Source organism: Numenius arquata, chromosome 1 (assembly GCF_964106895.1).
Source record: "Numenius arquata chromosome 1, bNumArq3.hap1.1, whole genome shotgun sequence".
NCBI lineage: Eukaryota > Metazoa > Chordata > Aves > Charadriiformes > Scolopacidae > Numenius > Numenius arquata.
The window spans coordinates 76,734,704-76,755,983 of record NC_133576.1 but is presented as its reverse complement, the minus strand read 5'-3'; the positions used below and the strand labels follow the sequence as shown (position 1 = coordinate 76,755,983).

General features: G+C 42.6%; 1 protein-coding gene across 3 annotated transcripts in view; it reads left to right on the top strand.

Moving 5' to 3' along the window:
- Positions 1 to 3,345: 3,345 nt before the first annotated feature.
- The window catches only part of NAXD (NAD(P)HX dehydratase), a 51,203-nt gene continuing 33,268 nt past the window's right edge, over positions 3,346 to 21,280 (top strand). The window contains exons 1-5 of one of the 3 annotated variants that reach the window (XM_074145903.1): positions 5,131 to 5,689; positions 6,903 to 7,274; positions 10,857 to 11,007; positions 12,273 to 12,318; positions 13,995 to 14,083. In XM_074145903.1, coding sequence (XP_074002004.1) covers positions 5,131 to 5,689; positions 6,903 to 7,274; positions 10,857 to 11,007; positions 12,273 to 12,318; positions 13,995 to 14,083 — 1,217 coding nt within the window. Of the gene's footprint in view, positions 3,698 to 5,130; positions 5,690 to 6,902; positions 7,275 to 10,856; positions 11,008 to 12,272; positions 12,319 to 13,994; positions 14,084 to 21,280 lie in introns of those variants that run through there. The other 2 variants (XM_074145919.1, XM_074145911.1) reach the window with 2 other exon arrangements.

The following is a 21,280-nucleotide window of genomic DNA, read 5'->3' as shown; positions in this document are numbered from 1 at the left end:
TGTTGATGTGTTTCTGTAAGGGCTTGTTGTTAATTGCTTGCTGCTATCCTTTCTCTTGAATATAAAAAAGCACAGAAATGTAGTGACAGGAATAATTATTATAGCTTCAGGTCTTCTTTTTCTGTTTTTAGTTTCTTTGCAGCCTAGAGAGACATCAAAATTAACAAACTAAAAATTGCACCATATAAAACCACATTTTGTCCTGTACTAAACGAAACGTAATATTTGGTGTAAAACATGCTCATTCCACTCACTTTAATAGCAGTAAATAGTACTGCTCATAACATCTGCAGGATTTGCCCCCTTTTTATCTTAACACATATACCATTCCTGCCTTCTCTATTAACACTATCAATTCTAACTCCTACAATTTAGCTCGGTAAACATTCAAATGAAGTAAAGACTTTCCACTTTTTCATCTTTTTCATGATGAAAAGTGCTTCCAGATTCCCATTTCAACAACAAACAAATCTTTCGTCATATTTTATGGGCAGTTTCAATTAGAGCTACTTATTTCTTCCAAATTCTTCCATTCCCTCAGTCCACATGAACCCTTAAACCTCTTGTTGCGGTGATCCACATGGATATGTTAACATGGGTATGCTTACAGTGTTTAGGATATGAAGTGGTGATTCCAGTACAGGCTGACAATTATTGGAGTGGAGAGAACGCAATCAAAGGATGTTGCAAGCTCTGCTATTGCCACCTGCTGTCCACGTTCACCTTGGAATGGCTTGGGTAGGCAGGGTTGCACAACAGTTACCAAATGGATGGCAAGGACTCAAACTGAAGTGCTGAGTGGGTACAAAGTGATCAGAAGCAGTAAGCAAAAACATTGTGAACAAAGATTCAGCAGGAACCTGCAGAAGAGACCAGAAAATGGTCCAGAGTGGACCTAGGATGTCACACATCTAGGGACATCTGGCTTACAGTCCATACCTCACCCCATTTGGTTCCCAGCAAGCATCAGCTGTCAGTGACTGCTGCCATCTACAGCTAAGTCAAACCCCCAAGCTCTTGCCTACCTTGGCAGTGGTAGGACATTCTCAGGTCGGCTATTGACAGCTAGCCTTTCTTTGTGTAGCGGGGGAGGAAGAGGTTGCAGTAATTATCCCACTAATGAGGAGGATATGTTGTGGTAACAGTGCAGCTGGAAAAGCGTTAAAATGCTGGAACTGATGGCTGATATCAAGAGCTAGGGAAGGAGGGGCAAGACTCTGAGAGAGAGGTAGGGGCCAGCAATAGAGCAAGAAGCAATGAAGCCAGAAGGATTTTGCCCAAAGCATGAAAGGGAACTCCACAGGGTCATTCCACCCCCCATGTAAGAGACGGACAAGCAGACAAAGTGACAGGACTGTCAGAACCCGAAGCTCAATAAAAAAATGCACAGCATGGTATATGTATGAAGAAAGAAGTGCCTCTTGCAGTTGCTTTTTCTCTGACCCTATGATGGCATGTGAACTTTTGCCTCATAACACCTTTTACCTTCTGTAGTTTTGTAAATGCCTCTTTTTCCCTGCCTCATCCCCTGGTTAAGTAACATCACTGATGCTGAGCTCTGAGATGGCACTAGTAGCTATGGATTTATGCCATACACGGTATGGAGATGGCAGCCAGTACTACACCAAAAGAAGGTAACTTGAGCTAGACGCAGGGCAGCAGAATGTTTGAGGAGCAGCAGTGTGCTTTGCTCAAAGATTTTACACTCATGTTGGCTAATAAGAGTAGCAAGACTGCTTTAGTTGATGTCAAGGTTGCGCATAACAACAGCCTGAACAATTTTGGCATAGAGGAAGCCTATAGATACTCTACGGTTTTCTTCTGAACATGAATTGAGAATTGAGTCCTGGAAACTTCACTGATTCCACAAACAACTTCTGAGGGTTTTGCAGCATCAGAAGAACTTGCTTCCATCTCTGCTACAAAGGAAACCAGAGAACCCAGTGAAAAACAACATTGTAATTATATCTTTCTTCCTTTCTCTTTTGTTGGGCTCAAGACCTGTTTTTGGTGGAGCCAGTCACTTGATGGGATGAAAAAAAAAATCCATGTTGTTCTTTCCCCCCACCCCTCCGTCTTCCAGACATTAAATCGGTGCTGGAGTTACAGGAAATCTGCATGGTCTTCATCCTTCCAGCTGGAATCAAAACAAAGGTGTAAGAGATGCGGTGTTCAACAACCTGATAGCCTTTTTTTCTGGACTAAAACTCATGTAAAAACTAAACCACTGAATCTATCTTTTGGGTTGCCACGCAGTCAGATAACCAAAGGGTAAAAAAGCATTACTTGTGCTGAATAAATACAGGGCAAATTTTACTGACCCACTATGGCCTTTAAAATCGTACCAGATACCAGGATCTATAGAAGAGGAACTTCTGAACACACAAATTAATACCTGACAGTGAACTTGTCAGGCATCCACGTCCCTGCTCCGATACCTGGGTTATTGTTCAATCTGGGTTACCAAAAGCTCAGGCTGCCCGTCTTGCAGCTTGCAGCCAACATGGCTGTTTTAAGTGATGCTTCTGAAGCTGAAGGGCACAAATCTCTCCTGCTTGGGTTTGGTCCAAGTAAAACCAGCAAGTCTGTTTGACCACAGCTTGTATGTAACACAAAACTGGAAAGGAAAGTGTTGTCTTCGCCCCTTCAAAATATCGACTGAAACACTGACATTTTACTGCTGTAGTTAGGCCAGAAGCTTTTGAGTTAATAACAACACTCTTGCTTGAAATACCCAGGAGCCGAGAACAGAAATTACAGCTGTTTTGAGCTTTAACGTCTCAGATTTCTCATGCATATAATTGCATTAGTTTTTCCCTGGGTGACGCTGTATTCTGATTTATTGTCTAAATTAAGTAGGTGCCGTAGGACCAGAGGTGAACATCAGCTGGTATTTCCACCGGCTCCGGTGCGGCTTAAGGTAAAAGAAAATATCACAAGAACACTGCTCTAAAATGATGTATCTGAGCTAGAAACAGCAGCTTAAAAATGAATCACCCTCGTAAATCAGGGGTTTGCTGAGGAACACTCGGCGAGGTGAGGGCCGTGAAGAGCTTTTAAATGCTGGGAGCAATAAACGGTAATTCCTAGGAGTTTTTAATTGCTGCCAATTAAAAGGGCTGGGAAGGCAGCCCCAAAGGGCCGTGACGGCCGGGCCGGTCGCTCCCGGCTCTACCCTCTACCCTCTCCCCTCCGGAGCCGGGCCCTGCCACGAAACCGCCCGTCCCCCACCGAGACCCAGCGGCGGGGCGGGCAGCAGGAGGCCCGAGGCCGCCACCGGAGAAGGCCGCCCTTACCTCAGCGCGGCCCGCCCGCGCAGGCCCCGCGCCGCCATTGGCTGCTACCGGGGAGGGTGGTGTGGGTGGAAGCCGCGGGGAGGCGCGGAGCCGTGCCGGGCGGGCGCGCCCGCGTAGGCCTTGCCTTGCCCTGCCCGGCCCGGCCCGGCCTTGCCCTGCCCGGCGCGGAGGCGAGCCGGAAGCCGCGCCGATGAGCTGTGTGCGCCGCTTGGCGGGGGGTGTCGGGAGCCCCGCGCTGTGGCGAGGTAAGAAGCAGAGCACGGAGCGGAGCGCCGCGGGGCCCGTCCCGGCCGCAGCCCCTGTCTTCTCCCCCGGGAGGATGTGGGGACGGGGCGCTGTCGCTGCCGGCGGTCTGGCTGCGCTGGCCTTGGCGGCGGCCCTCTGGCTGCGGTGCGATGAAGGTATAAACATCTCGGCGGCGGGGCTCTGGCGAGGAGGGGGTGGGGCCTGCCCCTGAGGGGAGGCGGGGGCGGGTGGGCGCCGAGGGCTGCCCTACGAGGGGGCCAGCGGTGGGTGTGTGTTCCCCGCAGAAGGAAAGGCCGCTGGGCGGGGGCGTGAGGGAGGCGGCGGCGGCCCCCCGTGGCGGGGAGGTGGGCTCAGCGCCGCCGCCCCGCAGCTCCAGCGTCTGAAAGGCAGCAAAACCAAAGGGAAAAGGGCAAGGGGCCGGAGCGACGTATGGGCGGCAGCGGGGCCCGGGGGGCGGCCCAGCACAATGAAACCCACCCCCGCCGCTCACCTGCCTTGGGAATGAATGGCGGCTGGGGGGGGGGGGGGGGGGAGCGCACACAAACCCGATCACCACCAGCACCTTCGTGGGGGTCCGCCGAGGGCAGGGAGCTGCCCGATCCAACGGCGACCCCCGGGCGGGCAAGCCGCAGCGTGGGCTTTTGTAGCGGCCCGCAAGGGCAGCCGATCCGCCGGCCCCCGGCCTCCCCCGGCACCGTGGGTGCGGGGAGCCTAGCCGCCTGCCCCGGGGCCAAGCGGCGCGGTCACCCCGGGGAGAGAGAGGGTCAGGGATGCCGCTGCCCGTGGTGGCACGGCGGTGTGCCGGGGCCGAGGTGGGGAGCCGAGCCGAGCTGCAGGGTCTCGGCCGCCGTGCGCCTAGCTGCAGCGCCCTGTGTCTGCGTGTGCGTGTGTGCGGGGATCGCGCTCCACTGCGGCGGGGAGAGAGGGAGGGAGAAGGGGAGGAGGGAGGGAGGGAGGGAGGGAAGGAGGCGCACCGTGATGAGCAGGGCCTCCGAGTCCAGCCAGCGCCGTCGTCCTGCCGCTCCCGGAGGAGCCCGGGGCGGGGGAGCGGCCGCGCACGGATGGCTGCCTGAGCCGGGTGGCGGCGCGTCCAGCCCCGGGGGAGGGGGGCCGCGGCTCCGCGCCGGGAGCGCGGTTCTTTTTTTTTTTTTATTTATCATCATTGTTTTCTGAGGGGGGTGAACCCGGCAGGGGGGACAGAAGGGAATTTTTAATTCTTTAATATTTTTTTTTTTTAAATCCCTCCCTCCCCCTCCTTTTTTTTTTTTTTTTTTTTTTTTTTTTTTGCAGGTGCCCGCAGCGCAAAGCGGCGCCTGGAAAGTTTTGTGTGCGTGCGAGCGGTGGCGGCGGCCCGGGCTGGGATGCGGGGCCCGGGGCCCGGCTGCCCGCCTCTTCCCGCCGCACGGTGGCTGCCGCCGCGGCCGGGGCTGGCGTAGGCGCCTCCTGGGAGAGCCGAGTGCGGGCATTAAACCCCCCTCCCTCCTCCCCGCCGCCCTCCTCCGCCCCCCTCCGTCCCTCCCTCCCTCTCTCGCTCCCTCCCTCCCTCTCCCCGGTGCGCGGCCATTGCAGTGACCCCGGCCGGCCAAGGATGATCACGAACACGCGGGGCTTCCTGTGGTCGGACCTGGAGACGCGGGCGCTGCTGGAGATCTGGGGCGAGGCGGACGTGCAGTCGGCGCTGGACGGCAACTTTCGGAACAGCCATGTGTACCGGGACGTGGCCTGCCGCCTGGCCGAGCTGGGCTTCGAGCGCACCCCCGAGCAGTGCCGCATCCGCATCAAGGGCCTCAAGCGCCAGTACTACCAGGCCCGGGACGGGCTGAAGAAGAACGGGCACGCCCGCAAGATATGCAAGTACTACGACGAGATGGACCGGATCCTCAGCTGCCGGGGGGGACCCGACGGCGCCCCCGAGCCGCTGGCCCCGCCGCCCGACGGCGCCCAGCCGGCGGGGCCGCTCGCCGGGCCGCCCACGCCGGGCACGCCGCACAACAGCCGGGAGGTGGACGCCGAGCTGGACGAGGACGCCGAGCTGGAGTCCCCCCGCGACAACTTCACCGAGGACTCCGGGGAGTGCTCCTCCTACGCCGACCACCCCGTCAAGGTGGAGTGCCCCCCCTTCGCCATCCCCGTGCCGCCGGGCGACGGTGAGTAGCCGGCGGGCTCCGGGTGTCCTCACGCCCCCCCCACCCGCCCCCCCCGGCTCTTGCAGCCCAACGGCCGGTACCTCTCTCCGGGTAGCGTGCTTCTAGTGGCTTCTACCTTACCCTCCTCCCTCCTGCTCCGAAATCCGCCCATGGCCCCCCTCCCCTGCACCTTGCTCGTCCCCGAGAGCTTCGTCCCCCCCCGCCGCGAACGCCGCCTGGAAGGAGGGCGGGAAGCAAAACCGGGGTAGGGGTAGATGCCGGGGGCCGGAGACCGTAGTGAGTTTTTATCGGTGTTTGTCAGTGGGAAACCGATGGAAAACTAGCGCAGAGATTATCTAGACAAAAGTGTCAGGTAGCACTGTACAAGAAAATAGGCGTCCTTCTCGCCAGAGGATTTTCCCGTTCCCTGCAAGACTTAGTGCAGTTCTGTTAATCGGTATTAAAACGATGATGACGATAATACCTGAAAAATCTGCTTATTGTTGCAGATGGGCCAGAAAAGCTCGGGGAGAGCTTTTACGTAATTAATGGTTTGAGTTGTTTCAGAAACACTAACTTCAGCGGGCTTGCGGACAGAAGCAGCCCTTAGATATAAAGCCTGTCCCTTCCTTGCTCCTTCTTTACCCTCAGCTCTCTGTTTGTGTTGTGGAGGGCAGCGTTATTTGTTTGTTTTAAATCTAGATTAATGCCGTGGTTTTAATACAAACATGAACCTGTCTTCAGAAGTTGACATCACTGAGGAATCAGCCAATTGGTTGACGTTTAACCAACCTTCTTTTTACACATAAACCCCATCAAAGAGTTGTTTACACTAATGTTCTTTTGAAATGCAAATGCAGAATGCCAACAGACTGAAACTCAATTTAGATTAATGTAATTACCTGCAATACACAAATGAGGCTATACTATTTAATAGCCTTCACTTAAACCTTTTTAGAAGATCAAAAAGACTCCTATTGTTGAAGTTTAGTACTACAACAATTAAAATATGCCCCTGTGTGATTTTTCATGTTACCTTTATAACTCTGTAGAAGCTTTTGGTATTGCTTTGGTACTCTGAATTAAAAATATTTGAAATAATTAAAATTCACACAGAAAAGGGATAGCAACTTTGTGACACATTAGGCTTACACTTTATAGGGAGATTTTTGGTGCTTTCCTCTTAGAAAATTATTTTTGTTCTGAGAAATAATTGTCTCTCTCCTTGTTTTAGGCTTTAAAGAAATCAATGCTCCAACTATTACCCCACCTCTCAATCAGCCCAAAAGATCAAAAAAGCGCCATGCAAATTTAACGTTGGATAAAATGATGGAAAAATTCCTGCAGCAGAGCGTGGATACAGAAGAGAAATTTTACAGATACGAAGAGCAGAGGCTCAAAATTGAGGACAAGCGTCGGGAAGCTGAGCATGCTCGGGAGCTCCAGATGTTACAGATGTTGGGACAGATGTTGGCAGGAATTTCTTCTTCGGTATCACAAAGGTCACAATCTATGCCAACAAGTCCACCTCAGAGAGCGAACCATCGTTCATATGGGGATAACTTTAATTATAATGCTATGACAGCAGCACTTTCTCCACCGATAGGTACTTCCTTCTATAGCATAAACAAAAGTTCGGGTTTTTTTAAACTTCTGTGTGAAAGCACTGGTAGTAAGTAGCTTTTGAAAATAAAAGCTAGTTGGAATTATTTAACATTGTGGTGAAGGTGTCTTATCTGATGTAAAATGAAATTAAAACATCATTCGTAGCATTGTACTGATTATTTAATATAGATACTTTAGTTATAACAAATTTTAATGAGTGAAAACACACTTTTCGAAGCCTATAAGCATACTTCTTTCCACATTTGCGTCTCTGTAAAGTGAAGTTAGGAAAAGTTTTGTATATAAAAGGCGAGTAGCACCTTTGCTGAAAGCCTCCTGGAAACACTAGGTACCTTGTAGCAGAAATTTTGCTGCTATTGAAGGTAACAGGCCTAACCCAGTATGTGAAGTTAAGGCTGTGCATGTGTTTTTTCAGAGTTGGGAAAAGAGTGGAGTTTTGCCTACGCTGAAGTAAGTCAAAGTTGAAATCCACCTTCTTTAAAATAAATTTATTTAAATCAAAATTCTGAATCTTATCTTTTAATTAAACATCACATTACTGTAGTAGGTATAGTAGAAGATGAAAATATTGGCATACGTTTTTGTTCTACACTAGTTCATTTATAAATTCTTTGGGGGTATGAATTTATTTTAAAGAAAACGGCAAAGCAATAACTCTAGAATTGGTATTTATGCACAGACTTTTCCTTCCGTACCTTATGTATGGGCCAGAAGGTGATAATCGGATATTAGCATTCATTAGCAGACTTCTCAGGATCTGTGGCTCCGTGTCATTTATCTTTATGGTAGTCTCTATATATGTGAAGGTAGACTGTGTGGGCAGGAAGAAAACAGGGATACTCTTGTCAGTGCTGAAGCCAGAGTCAGCTCGGGGCTTGCTGGTTGTAGCCTGCCGCGTGGAAATGAAACAAGTCTTGGTCTGTTTTAAGTCTGAATTTCACACTGCTCAGAAGGAAGGAAAAAAAAAAACAAAAAAAAACAAAAAAAACACCAAAAACCGTGGTTTGAAAAGAGAGAAAGCCACCCAGCCTCGGTCTTGAATAATGATCCGGCATGCCAGATCCTAAAGGGCATGCCCTGATTCCTGAGAGGATTTTGGAGCCTTTTCAGTTCTAGGTTACATGCTGCCTTTCCCTGTACAGTGCATGGGGGACTGGATGGTTAGGCCTGTTGAGGGTTTAGGCTGGCTGACTTGGTTGTGTTTCTTCTTGAGCATTCCTTGATGGCGGCAGACTTTTGTAGATAAATTATGGCATACGTGTGGATTCTGTGTTTCAAATGCTGTTTTTACTTTTAAATTAAGAAGAAGCCTGAAGTGCTTTAGGAAATCCCTTAGGAAATCATTTGAGGTTCTAGACCGGGGTGATTACTATTACTTCTGAAAGGTTTTTCGCTGAAAGAGTTTCGTTATCTGTAAAGATTTGAAACTAAGGTTCAGTTTTTCTTGCTGGATTTCATCGTATAGGTGTACAATCATATTACACTGCGCAAAAATTCATTTTGTGTGTATATATATATATATATAACTGTAGCAAGAGCAACTCCAGATTCTAATCTTTTAATTGGTAAAGGTGTAACAAAGCGTTTATAATAAATAGTGAAAATAATGCTTCAGGCAGCACCTCTTTTAAGGAATTAAGATTTCAGTTGTTTGTAGCTAAATATGCCTTAATGGTTCTCTTTAGTGGGGCTCTATTAATTGTGGTTTGTTTTGTTTTGTTTTGTTTTTTGCATAATTCTCTGTTTTCTCTCCACTTATTATGTGATCACTGTATATTTACATATAAACAAAAACCAAAAGACCTTCTTAACAACATTGCACTTTGAGGGTTACAAGCTATATGATAAGTGTGGTTGGAAACCAGTCAGTGTATGAAGTGTGATTTAAAGAAAATAATCTGCCCTATTTCCAGAGGAGATGAGCGTTTGTTCTCCTCTGGGTCACTTCAACGCCATTTTGGCCATAATCCAAAACAGGGTGGGTTTTTTGTTTTATTTTATTTTATTTTATTTTATTTTATTTTATTTTATTTTATTTTATTTTGTTTTATTTTATTTTGTTTTATTTTATTTTGTTTTATTTTATTTTATTTTATTTTGTTTTATTTTATTTTATTTTATTTTGTTTTGTTTTGTTTTGTTTTGTTTTGTTTTTTAATCTCAGTAGGAATGGGATGCCTGTATTATAGAAGGATTTTAAAAGCAAAAGATCAGCCAGGAGTATTTATCATTACTGAACACTAAAACATTTTATTACTGAAGATTAGCATGTCTGGTTTAGGTTTAGATTCTGTGGAAGACAGAGAAAAAAGATGCTTTCTGCTGATAGTGCACAGATGTGGAGTTTTCTTGTTTATTACACTTTTTCCCCATTATTATGTCATAAATTTCTGGAACAGTTTTTCCTTTTTTTTTTTTTTTTTTTCCTCTTCTCCTCTAGATTTGGAGTTGGGGGGTGGAATTACTAAGTTTTATACAGCTGAAAATAAGGAGTGTTGTGGGAGTTATTTTTCCATAATTATGTATTACTATATAGCAGTTCCTTGAAAGCTTTCTAGAAAATCTGTAAAAAAGAAAGTAAGCGTAGCTATAGTCTAGAAGACTAATATTAATGTTGAAATAAACCACTCTTCTGAACAGAATTGTACAGTTACTGAGGAGGTCTGTTGAAATATAAAAACTTATTCTTTTAGTATATTTACTGCAATTTAAAGTTAACACATTGTTGATAGAAGTACTGATCTTCAAATTTGTCCCATGTTAGGTAAACAGTTTAATTATCTTCAGTTTTAATTGTTGATATACTTTTTTCTTCTAAATTTTGGAGTCTTTTGAAACAGTTATTTGCATAAGTGGCTTTCTGAGTGTGCAGTTGTTTTAATATGTAGCTTGACATGTAACTTTGCATCAGAGAGAGATCTGTAGTTGTATTATAGCTAAAAATTATCTTTGTGTGATATTGGTAATATTTGCATCTAGTGCATTGGATTATAGTTTTGCAGAAAGACTTTCATTATGCTTTGTAACCACCTGCCAAAATAAAAAACCAGTGAGATAGGCCCTGATTCTGCTAATAGGTGGAAGTTTTTAAGGGGAAGCGAAAAATAAGGTAGGGTGTACGGTTAAAATGTGGTTTTAGTTGCTCTGTGCTTGTTCTGTGTCTCGATGTGTTTAGTCCTTACTAAGTGCACCTATTTCAGTTGAGCTTAATTATGGAAGTGATTTCAGGCTGCACTAAGAAGGTATTTCTAGTTACAAAATGTTCATGTAACTATTCTGGGCTGTTGTGCCTTTCTGTATCTGAGCCCTAAATTAGGACTGTGAGCAGTCAGCGGGAATATTCTCTGCATCAGACTCTTAATTCGTTTTTAAAATGATCACCTTCCCTAGTTCCTCACTGTTTTAAAGACCTGTAAGTGACGAAGCATTTGGTGTTTAGAAGTATGTCACTTTGTATATCTTCGCGTGATTTTTATTAGTGTTTATGAGTGCTTAAAAGAAATGCTGATGGTAGTTTAAGAAAGAACGTACTTTAAAGTAACGCTTATTTTCTTCTTTTCAGTTATAGAGAGATCTTTTTCACTGCACAGAACACACTCTCTAAAGGACATGGAGAATATTTTTCAACTGGTGCGCAATGTTATCCCTCCTCTAACAGGGAAGAGGCATAAAGGTCAAGATGGACGTATAGGCATTGTTGGAGGATGTCAAGAGTAAGTTAAACAGAAATTTGATTTTTTTTTCTGAGAGAGTTTGAGGACGTCATAAGTACTTGTAGAAGCCATTCAAACACACCTTACATTTAAAACATGAGTATTTTTCAGAGAGCTTTACTAGTCCATCAGCATGACCGTGCATACTTATGAAAGAACACGTTTCCCTGCAGTTGTGTTGTGAAATTTTGGTAGTGAATTTGGCTGAAACTTAAAACACTGTTTGTGGCTGTGTCTACCTTCTCTGTCTTGTTTGACCACCAAACTCTCTCTGCTTTCAGCGTTAGTCTTTTCCCATTGCATTATAAATTATAGAGTAAGTAGAATAGAGTAAGGCACATCTGGGGTCTTTTTATATTTGGGTATCTTGGGAACCAGGCTTTTTAAATCAGGAATAGAATATTTTCTTACTGTGCACTTTTTATTTTGATAAATTGTGGTGTTTACTAGTTTACATACTAGTTGTTTTATGTTCTGTAGTAAGAGAAATAGCGTGTTTCAGGGGAAACAGAGATGCGGCATAAATCAGTTAAATGCTGTACTGACCTAGAAATAAAACAGGCTCTATTCTTTCCTTGGCCATGTTCAGTAATCTGCACAATACTTTGAATGAGCCACTACATCTCCCTGTTTTTCATTTTCCCCTTTTGTAATAGAGATGGCATCTTTCTCTGGTGAGAGAGATGTGCTGTTGGACACCTGCCATTAATAAACATTCTACAAGGAGTGAAAAGGTGTTGGTCTGATGGGCTTAGGTTCTTACCTCTTGGCAGAAGGCAGCACCTCTGGAGGGTGTTTCTGTCCATATCTCTCTCTTCAGTCTTCATAAAGAGAATTTAGGGCAACTGGAATCACAGTTTTTGCACTTTAGTTAGGCATCTAAAACCAGATGCGATTGATCCAGGTCACGGATCCCAGATTTGGCTTGCAAACAGTGCTTGATTCTTGTTTTGTTTTGTTTGTCTCTAAACTTTTTAAGTTGGTTGTCTGAGAAGAGTTTGCTTTTTTATGGCACGATCTTTATAAATATTTCTATGAAAGGATCAGGTGGCTACCGTGAAATCCTGTTCCTTTGGAATAAAAACAAGGTTTGAGATTGGCTTCAGTGTATAGCAAGATTTTTATCTGTCTTTTACAGCAAACACAAGAGAAAGCTTTTTTTAAAAAATTTACTCTTGAATTTGGGACTTCATTGTAGCAGGGTGATTTTCAGACTATCTAATCTCATAACTGTGTTTCCTAACCTAAATTGTATTTCATTCTAGATACACTGGAGCACCATATTTTGCTGCAATTACAGCTCTCAAAGTGGTACGTGTTTTATACTAATCCAAAATGAACTTTTCATCATTTATATTGGCTGAGTGCCATTTTTTAAAAGCATTCGTTCTGTGCTGCACATGAAATTTGAGTTCTAAAAGGTCTTCTGTGTAACAAAGAAAATCCTTAGTCCTGGATTTGTTGAAATACTTTGTAAATATGTGTTATTTGCTATGTTTTCTGCAAATATTTTCTCTGTATAAGGTAAAGTAAGACATATGTCAAAAGACCGAAAATTTCAGAGGGAGAACTGTTTTATCAGAGACTTGGATAGGGAATTTCAAAACTTGGTGAAATATTTTCTCCAAAAGTGAACAATAAAGTAACTTTAAATTAATGTTTAAAGTTATATTTTCAGTGCTGCAGTCAGTTCTTCAGAAATATTTTCTGGACCTGCTAAGTGTGTTGAATGACATAACTTTCTTTCAAAACTTACAGCTTTAGGCTAGTAAGTTTCTTATGTGCTGTAAGTTTAAAGATTATTGGTTGAATTTAATGCAATTTTTAATAGCATGTTTTGTTTACATTATAATCTTTACCAGAAGTATTTCTAAGCTTTTTTCCTCTAGGAGTGTGAACTTCCTTATTTTAGTGACATATTAACTGGCTACAAATATATTAACAGTGGTGATTATTCAAATGTAAACAAATCATGCTTGCATAATACATGTAATTTTCAGTATTTTCTATATAGTGAGTCAGTACTTTCAGTTCATAGCGAATGTTTTTCTTTTTGAAGATTTGTTTCAACGAGTAGGTGACCAATCCAGGTATTTCTGCGTCACCCAGGATGCCATACCTCAAGGATTTAAAACTGAAATTATATCATTTAATGATCTTAAATAAGATATTAAGGCTTTCTGTTCACTATGTGCAAATACAGTAGCATACTAGGAGGTCCTCTGTTCAAGTCACTTGGTCTCAGATCATTACATCTGCACATGAAGAGTCGTAGGATCAAATCTCTGCATTGCTTAGTAGCTTGAAATGTTAAATGTATAGTAGTAGAGGAGACACTTAACTGTGGGAGATTTCAATACGCTAGACAGATACAAGATCAGGCTTTCTGGTCACTGCTTCATCATTTTTATGTGTATGTTTGATTTTTTTGCGTTGATAACAGAAGCTTGAGGCTAAACTCCTCAGCTTTAATGTTTCTTTAACTTAAGGCGTGTTGCTGAAATTGTGCCAGCCTTTACCTGATACAGATTTGGCCCATTGCGTAAAAATGATAGGACTGGAAATGTACTTATAGATTGCCATAGTTATATTTTACAAGTATACTACAGTATTATTTTTCCTCTATAATGTAGCTTGTCTCTTGTTCAGCTGTGTTCTTTTGCCTTTTTTGTTATTGTACGTGTGACATTTTAGTCTTTGCTCATCTCCAAATGAGAAACGTTTCTCAAGTGAGTAAAGGTTCGAGATCTGTGTTTTCAGTCATCCTATCAGTGAGAAACAGAAAAAAATTATATTGAAGTTAGATACAAAAAAATTTCTCTAAAATTTTGCATGATAGTCTCAGCCAAAATAGAAAAAAATAATAGTTTGCTTTAACTACTGAGAAGTAGGAATTCAGATGAATTATTCACTGAGTAAACTTTGGAATTATAAAGTTATTATTAAGTATAAATTTGATAATTCTGTTTGCAAATTTTCTTTTTTAGGGTGCAGATTTATCCCATGTGTTTTGTACCAAAGATGCAGCAACAGTAATCAAATCATATAGTCCAGAGCTGATTGTTCATCCAGTTCTGTAAGTGACTTATCTTATGTTTAAATGAGCAAGTCAGGATTATTAGTTTGAACATTTCAGTCTGACAGTCGATTAGTTTGTGTTATTTCTTCTTCCGAGTTATAGGATAGGTGAGCTGGAGGTTACAAAACCTCCTGGGTTTGTCCTCTGATTACAAACAGTTAGATATTTAATAAAGAACAATCAGTTGTGAATTTTTTTCATTGCTATCAGAGTACAATTTTTTTTAAAGCAAAAATCTTGCTTTCCGCTACTTGCTGACGTGTTCTGTGAATGTAATGCATTTAACTGTGAATGGTAGCAAAATCCAGAACAGAGAATCACTACAAGTCAGCATTTTAGAATCTGCGTTTGAAAGACAAATAGAGCATGTTCTCTTGATTCTTCAGTCCTAATAGTATTTAACTGTCATGTATCTTTCTTCATCTCACTACTGTGTATATAGTCATTTATGCAAAATTACTGGGGAAGGGAGATGCTGATTCTCATTTTTCTTCACAAGTATGTTGCATTAGATATACGCCTATTCCTGGGAATAAGTGGATGTTCTAAAATGATCTAAAACACAGGGTTTATTAACAAGAAGACAAAAAGTTTAATAAACAACTTCCTAATTGGGAAAATTGGTGTGTGCTTCCCTGAATTTGTGTTCTGAAATATGTTACTGATTGGTGAACTTTTACAGGATAAATTGTTTCATTTAAGTGTTATGATGGTTAACAACGAGCGCTGCAAATGAGAATTAAGATGTGTGTCTTAGGTATATGTCCCTGAGCTTAGCTTGCACCAGTGCGTGTCAAAGTCTGTTGGTGTACATAGCAAAGCTGTGATTAAGCTAGAAAGAGCATAATTTAAAATGGTGTTTGTCAGATATTGCTGTCAGGAAGGATTTACGACAGTAGAAATATTTCAGTGTCTGAGAAGTAGAATATGATCTCCCTTATGGGTATGCCTGCAGTTGGAAGCCCTAAGTTTATTACATTCTAAAGGTGGATTTCATTCCTGTCGGTGTAGAGAGAGGTGCTTAGAAAGAAGTCAGTTAAACAGGCAGATATCAAGGGGTTTTGTTGGGTTTTGGGAAATTATTTTTTTTTCAAAGAGAGAAGAAACCCGTGACATTGTGCATTTTAGATGAGGAAAAAAAAGATGTTTGAAAGCAAGCGGAAGGCACAAGGGTAGGGTTTTTACCAGTCCAACTGTATTAGCTTCTAAAATCCAAAAGGCACATCTTCAGTTGCTGTTCTGTCTGATATCATATGGTAACAAATGAGATGGAGAATCTTAATGGCAGTACTAGCTTGTAACTTAGGTTGTCTTGATGGATGACACTCGGGATACAGCCTACGGTTGTCTTATATGGGAAGGAGTTGACCTTGCCTTGGGAGAAGCGTTTTTTGTATACACAGGGTTCTTGATGTCTGTGGTAATGGAAGAGGTTAATAGAGAGAAGCAAAAGCAACAGAGAGAAAAAGAGAGGTGACTGTGTAAATGGTAAAATTTCTGTTCGTGGAGGACTGGATTGTGCCTGCTAAATAAGGGTCGGCGTTTTTTTTTTTTTACAGAGATTCTCGGTGTCTTCTGTGGAATTCAGATCTCAATGAAAACTCTGATCTTTCTATTCACAAAGAGATCTTTCAATTTTAAACTTCAGCTCTGTCTATAAATTCCTCCAGATGTACAGTGACTCTTAGAAATCTTCATATCCGTATAGCTTTAAGTCGGAAACTCAATGCTTAATACTTTTATTACAACTCTGATTAATTTCACTCAGACAGCTGGCTAATTGCATGAAGCAACGGATCTGTAAATATTGTCTATATGACATTCAAAATGACAAAATGCAAATGTCAGAATGTTCAGGTTTTGTTTGTTAAATTTTCTCATATTTTCATTTGAAGCAAAGAGAAAACAGTCTTTTCTGGTTAGAAAGGAAAAAAATCTTGACTGACTCTATTGAGCCCAGGTTTTATTCAAATTTACACAAACAGCCTATTTTTCTCGTCAGGTCCTTTGTCTTCAGCGTCACACTTTTCATATGATCCTTTATATGATGTGGAGCCGTTTGAGTTCCGCAGGCACGGCCGGCCGCTCTCGATTCAGAGCCTGATCTCTTAAACAGTCTTTGTACTTTCTCCCCGGCCGCACTTCACGCATGGAAGAACCTCCGGGTAAAACCCACCCAGCGGCTACGTCATTGTTTCCTTTTGTCTCTCTCCTTAAAACTTTGCTTTGTTATCACTTCTCCGTGACCCTCCAGAGGAACTAGGTGGCTGTTGCACCACTCTCTTATTATGCTAATCGTAATTATGGCCCCCGTGTACTCCTCAATTCACTGTGTGAACGGCTTGGCTTTTCGCCAGGGCTCAGCTGCCATTTTGTACTGCCAGGAGTCTGACATTTTATCATCTCCTCTGCGCCTTGGCTGCCGCTACCTTTCCCTACTGGCTTCACCTCGCGGGGGATCACCTCAAGGGAAGATTGGGCTCTTTTTTTTCGTTTTGCTGCTGCTCCCTGAGTGGCGAGGGCTCTTCTGGCTCGTTAGAGCTGCTGTCACAGATCTTTGACGGCCTGACTAGCGAAGGTATGCGAGAGCTAGAAGTCGCACCGCTGCATTTTAGGTCCTTGGCAAATGTCTGTCACTTCAAGGATGCGAGGAATGTTACGCGAGATGATTGAGTAGGACTGCAGAAAGAGGGTTATGAAAGCAGACATCCATCTGGCAGCATGGCCATCCATGTGGCCCCAGCTGCAGACCATCCTGGGATTCCTTTTGGTGTAGCATCCTGTGCTGGGGACACCCGTAACGCAACTTGCTCCGTGCTTTTTCTCTCATGACTTCATTCCCTGTTCCTGTGAGCGAAGGTAAGAGAGCTGGGACCGCACGTGGCAGCCTGAGATCTAAGACACAGCTTCAACACCTGGCTCTGTGCATCCTCACCACCTGAGCTGAATAATGGTAGCTGGGTGTCTAGGGGCCATCAGTAGTCAATATTATCAAGAGTAGTGTTTTCCTTTTTATTCAGGGATTCTGTCAAATGCATTATGGCCCCTTCCACGACAACTTGCTATTAATGAAAGAATTAATGAAAAACTGACCAGGTAGCCAGTTCAGTATTTTTGCTGACTGACTTTTTGCTTTCCTGTGGTGAAGTGAAAAGTGTGTATTGCAGAAGTCAAGGTCTTTTGAATAGCAGAGTGTACCAAGTCTTGGTCACAGCTCCATTGCTGTTGTCGCCATTACCCCCAGGTTTGTACTATGTTTTTCTGTTTACTCAGCTAACATGCTCCTACCATAAACTCTACGCAAATACAAACAAGATAAAACTTATCTTTTGCATTTTATTAAGTTTTATTGCAGGCGTTTTCTGTGTAGATTTCTACTGTAGATGTGGGCATACTTTGTTGCATTAGTTTTGGGAACTTTCTAGAGAACAGTTTTCAGGGGCTTTTTTATATTCCCCATGTTAATTCCCTGGCTCAGGTCAGGTTGAATAGACTTCTTGGATACCCGTGTTGGGTTAACTTATGCTATCTTGATAGGCGAGTGATCAGAGTTAAACAAGCTATATGAACCCAGCTAGTTATATTTTAAAAGAAGGGAGAATAAATCTATTGTTTTAGATTCTCATCTTGCGAGGACTTTTTCATAATCTTACAGAGTTTTTCTTTCTCTGTAGGCCAGGAAAGATCGAGGTACTACTGAGTAGCCCACTTGTAACCTGGTTGTCAGGAAAGTTGTAAAGTCAACAGATGATCCACTCCTTGATCTCCAGAGTTTTATCAGAGAAGTAGAATGAGATGTCAGGTCATTAACTTCTTTTGGTCCTGAAGAAGTCACGTAATTTTTCCATTAGCTCCAAAAAAAAGTCACCCTTGAACTAGCTATGGATTTAGAATAAATACCTTCCTCCCAGCTGGTTGTATCTATGGGTCTGTACAGACTAGGAAAGATTGCCAGAATTACTGAAAGCCTTAATAGTTAATTGTAGAGTTCAAGTTTTAGTTTAGATTTTGAAAAATATTATTCTTTTCAGTTTGAAATAAAAATAACTGGGGAGAAAACTCTCATGAGGCTGGCCTTTGTGTTGAGGCCAGTTACCGTTAATGAGGAAGCTTAGCTTAGATCAGGGTTGCTGGAAGATATTTTGCCTAGTTTATTGGATTTTTTTCTATGTTTTGATGATTTGAAAAAGTCATGAATCATGGGTAGCGAGCTCCTGTTAAGTTATTTGAGCACTTTTAACCAGTGCCAAGTCTCTTAAAGAAAGCCTAGGAACAATCTTAAAATTTTGGACCCTTTCTAATTCCTTATGTGGAGAGGAGATTCAAAAACATTGGTCTTTTGTGGGAGGAAGCTCACACTTTTTACTTGTATTAGCTAAGGATAACTATTAAACGCTTCTGTGTAATTTCACTGGATTTCACTGAATTTTTTTAGAGTTGGAAGGGACCATATAGATCATCTAGTCCAACTCCCCTGCTGAAGCAGGATTGCTTAGAGAATGCTACTCAGGACTGCATCCAGGCAGGTCTTGAAAATCTTGTGGGACTAACTTCTCTTTTGAATCAGCTACTGGAAGAAGTGCAAGAATTCTTGTCACCAGGGAAAGTCAAGGAGAAAGCACAGATGGCTCTGATTACCAAAATGATGCTTCCCAGGCAACTCGGCTGCTGGATCCCTATTATACCTGCAGAGAAGACACATAAACTTTGTGATCTTTCTCCCAAACCTCATTTAGACAGCAGCCTAGCTAGGAATTGTATAAGAAAGTTTTTTGGTTTTTTTTTTCCGAAGTACTTAAGGAGAGATGAAGGTCAGTTTGTATGTGCTGACTCAGAGAAGTATACTTAAACTGTTTCTAATCCTGTTGTGCAGTGCCATGGACAAAACGTTTATGGACCTGTTTTTTGTATTCAGCTTTCTCAGCAATAAGTTGCTGCTTCATTGCTGTATGCTGCAGAGCGAGTAAAAGATGGGAGGTGTATTCACCCCCTACTATAGTCCCTTTCCTCCATGTTGTTGCAGAGGTCCTTACCCCAGGTGATACTAACAGAGGTTTTGCCACCTCCTTAAAATGCGAGGGATAGACAAAGATTTTTAGCATCACTGCGGGGGCTGCTGCTGTTCTTGCTGCTTTCTGATACGTCAGAAAGAGGTGTATACGTGTATAGGAATGTTTTACTCCAGTTAGATCCTGGCCAAATTCATCCTTCTGAACATTTGCCATACTGCTGTGATTTGACACCAGGATAAATTTCTTTGGCATTTAATATTTCTTGAGTTTGAATGAAGGCAGGCATGCCTGGGATTTGCTTTTGCATATTTTTTTTTAATTATTATTATTATTTGAAGGTTTTAAGGTCTCATTCTGTTTTTTCCAGCTGACAATCAGCAAAGCAGGTATTTTGACTGAGACTTGTTCTGTGTTCTCATGTGTCCACAGACAGTTTGAAGTACTCTAGCCTTCTGGGTATTGATTCAGCTGTCATCTGTGCCATTAAGAGTTGAATGTAAACTAGAAAGGGATACCAATGTGATAAAAGCTTGTCACTTGATTTATTAGTTTTAACGTTTGTTTTTGTTTTTGTTTTTTTTTTTTTCAAAAGAGCTTTTGTTTTTCTAGGGACATTTTCAGTCTGTTTCATTCGAAGGGAAATTATATTGTCATCTTAACTTCATTCGGTCACTTTTCAAGTCACAGGTTTTGGCTGATTGCAGTCCATTTGGAAGAATATTTGATAGATTCTACTTATCAAGTCAGTTCACAGGAAGCATTAATAGGTCAAGACTGCTTCCATGAACTCTGAAAATGTGAGGTCAAGACATTTGGTTATCATTATACTTTTCAGGGGGGTTGTCATAACATGCATTGGTAATGTGACTGAGATGAAAACATACTACAGCTTCTTTAAATATTTGGATATATCTAAATACAGGTTGTAAAATGATTGTGTTGATACCTGTGGTATCTTTACAAGGCTAGATAAGGTTGACCTTGAGTGCTGTTGTCGTGTCTGTGTGAGAAGTCTAAGAAAATGGAGTCGAGCAATAACTTCACCTTTGGGGCTCTTTCTCACAGGATGTGAAAGTCTCTGCTCTGCTTAAGAGAGGTGACCCTGTTGGCATAATGCATTTGGGTTCATTATTAAAGAGGTTGTTGTTGGCTCTGATGCTTGTAGTGTGTTGACGACCCAGTTCCTAATGAAACAGAAGATCTGATACCTAAATGAGAGTCTGGTATCTGAGTAGCAGCTGTGGAAACCATTTTGGGTTTTGTCATCATTATTATAATGTAAAAAATATGATATGGTAAACACAGCATTTTTTTATAAATGCGTACCTCAGTAGGTCATTCACACTCTTGCTGCCTTGAAGGTAGAATATGGAGCAAGTAAAGACTGTGGTATCTGCATATTAAGAGCAGTCTCTTGCTATGCATTTGTAACGCCAGTCCTTTTCCTGGATGATGGGTTGCTGTTTTTGCTGCTGTGTTGTTAATATTCAGATTAAGCCTACCAGGTTCACTTCTGGTGCCTAAATGAACTTATTCAATGGCTGAATTGGAACACTTGATTTCTCAATCATGAGATTTTTCAGTCATCTCAATCCCCCTTCTCGTTAGGGTCTTTGCTTTTCTTTCATTTTCTTCCCTATCGTTTAATCAGATTGTAGCAGGAAAATAGTTATTGTCTACGCAGCATTTGCAGATTAAACACTATTGAAAGATCTTTCAACAACCTGGTTAGGTGAAAATGACCATTTTGTCTTCTAAGCTTTTGGTGGGGGCATTTTATTATGCTAATCTTAATTTACTAAATATGTCTATTTTTGCTCTCTAATTGCATCCAACCAACTTCATGCCACTGTGTTGTCACTGAGAGTTGCTCTACCTGATTTGAGGTGCATGGTGAGAGACCCATGTGTTGATAATGGGATCAATGAGCTTTTCCAGAATAAGTTATTTCCAGTTCTGTTCATGGGGCCAAAGGAGGCTGCCTCGAGCCTTTGGGCTTCTGGCAGTTTGGAGTTACTTTACAAAAATGATGATTTAAACAGTGACAAATATAGCTACTCTTGGAATATAGAATTAGTTTAATTTTATGCTCAAACATTTTTTTATACTGTTTGTTTTCGCCTTTAATTCCTTTGACCTAATCTTTCCAGAATAATCTCTCTACCTATCTTATTTACAGAGT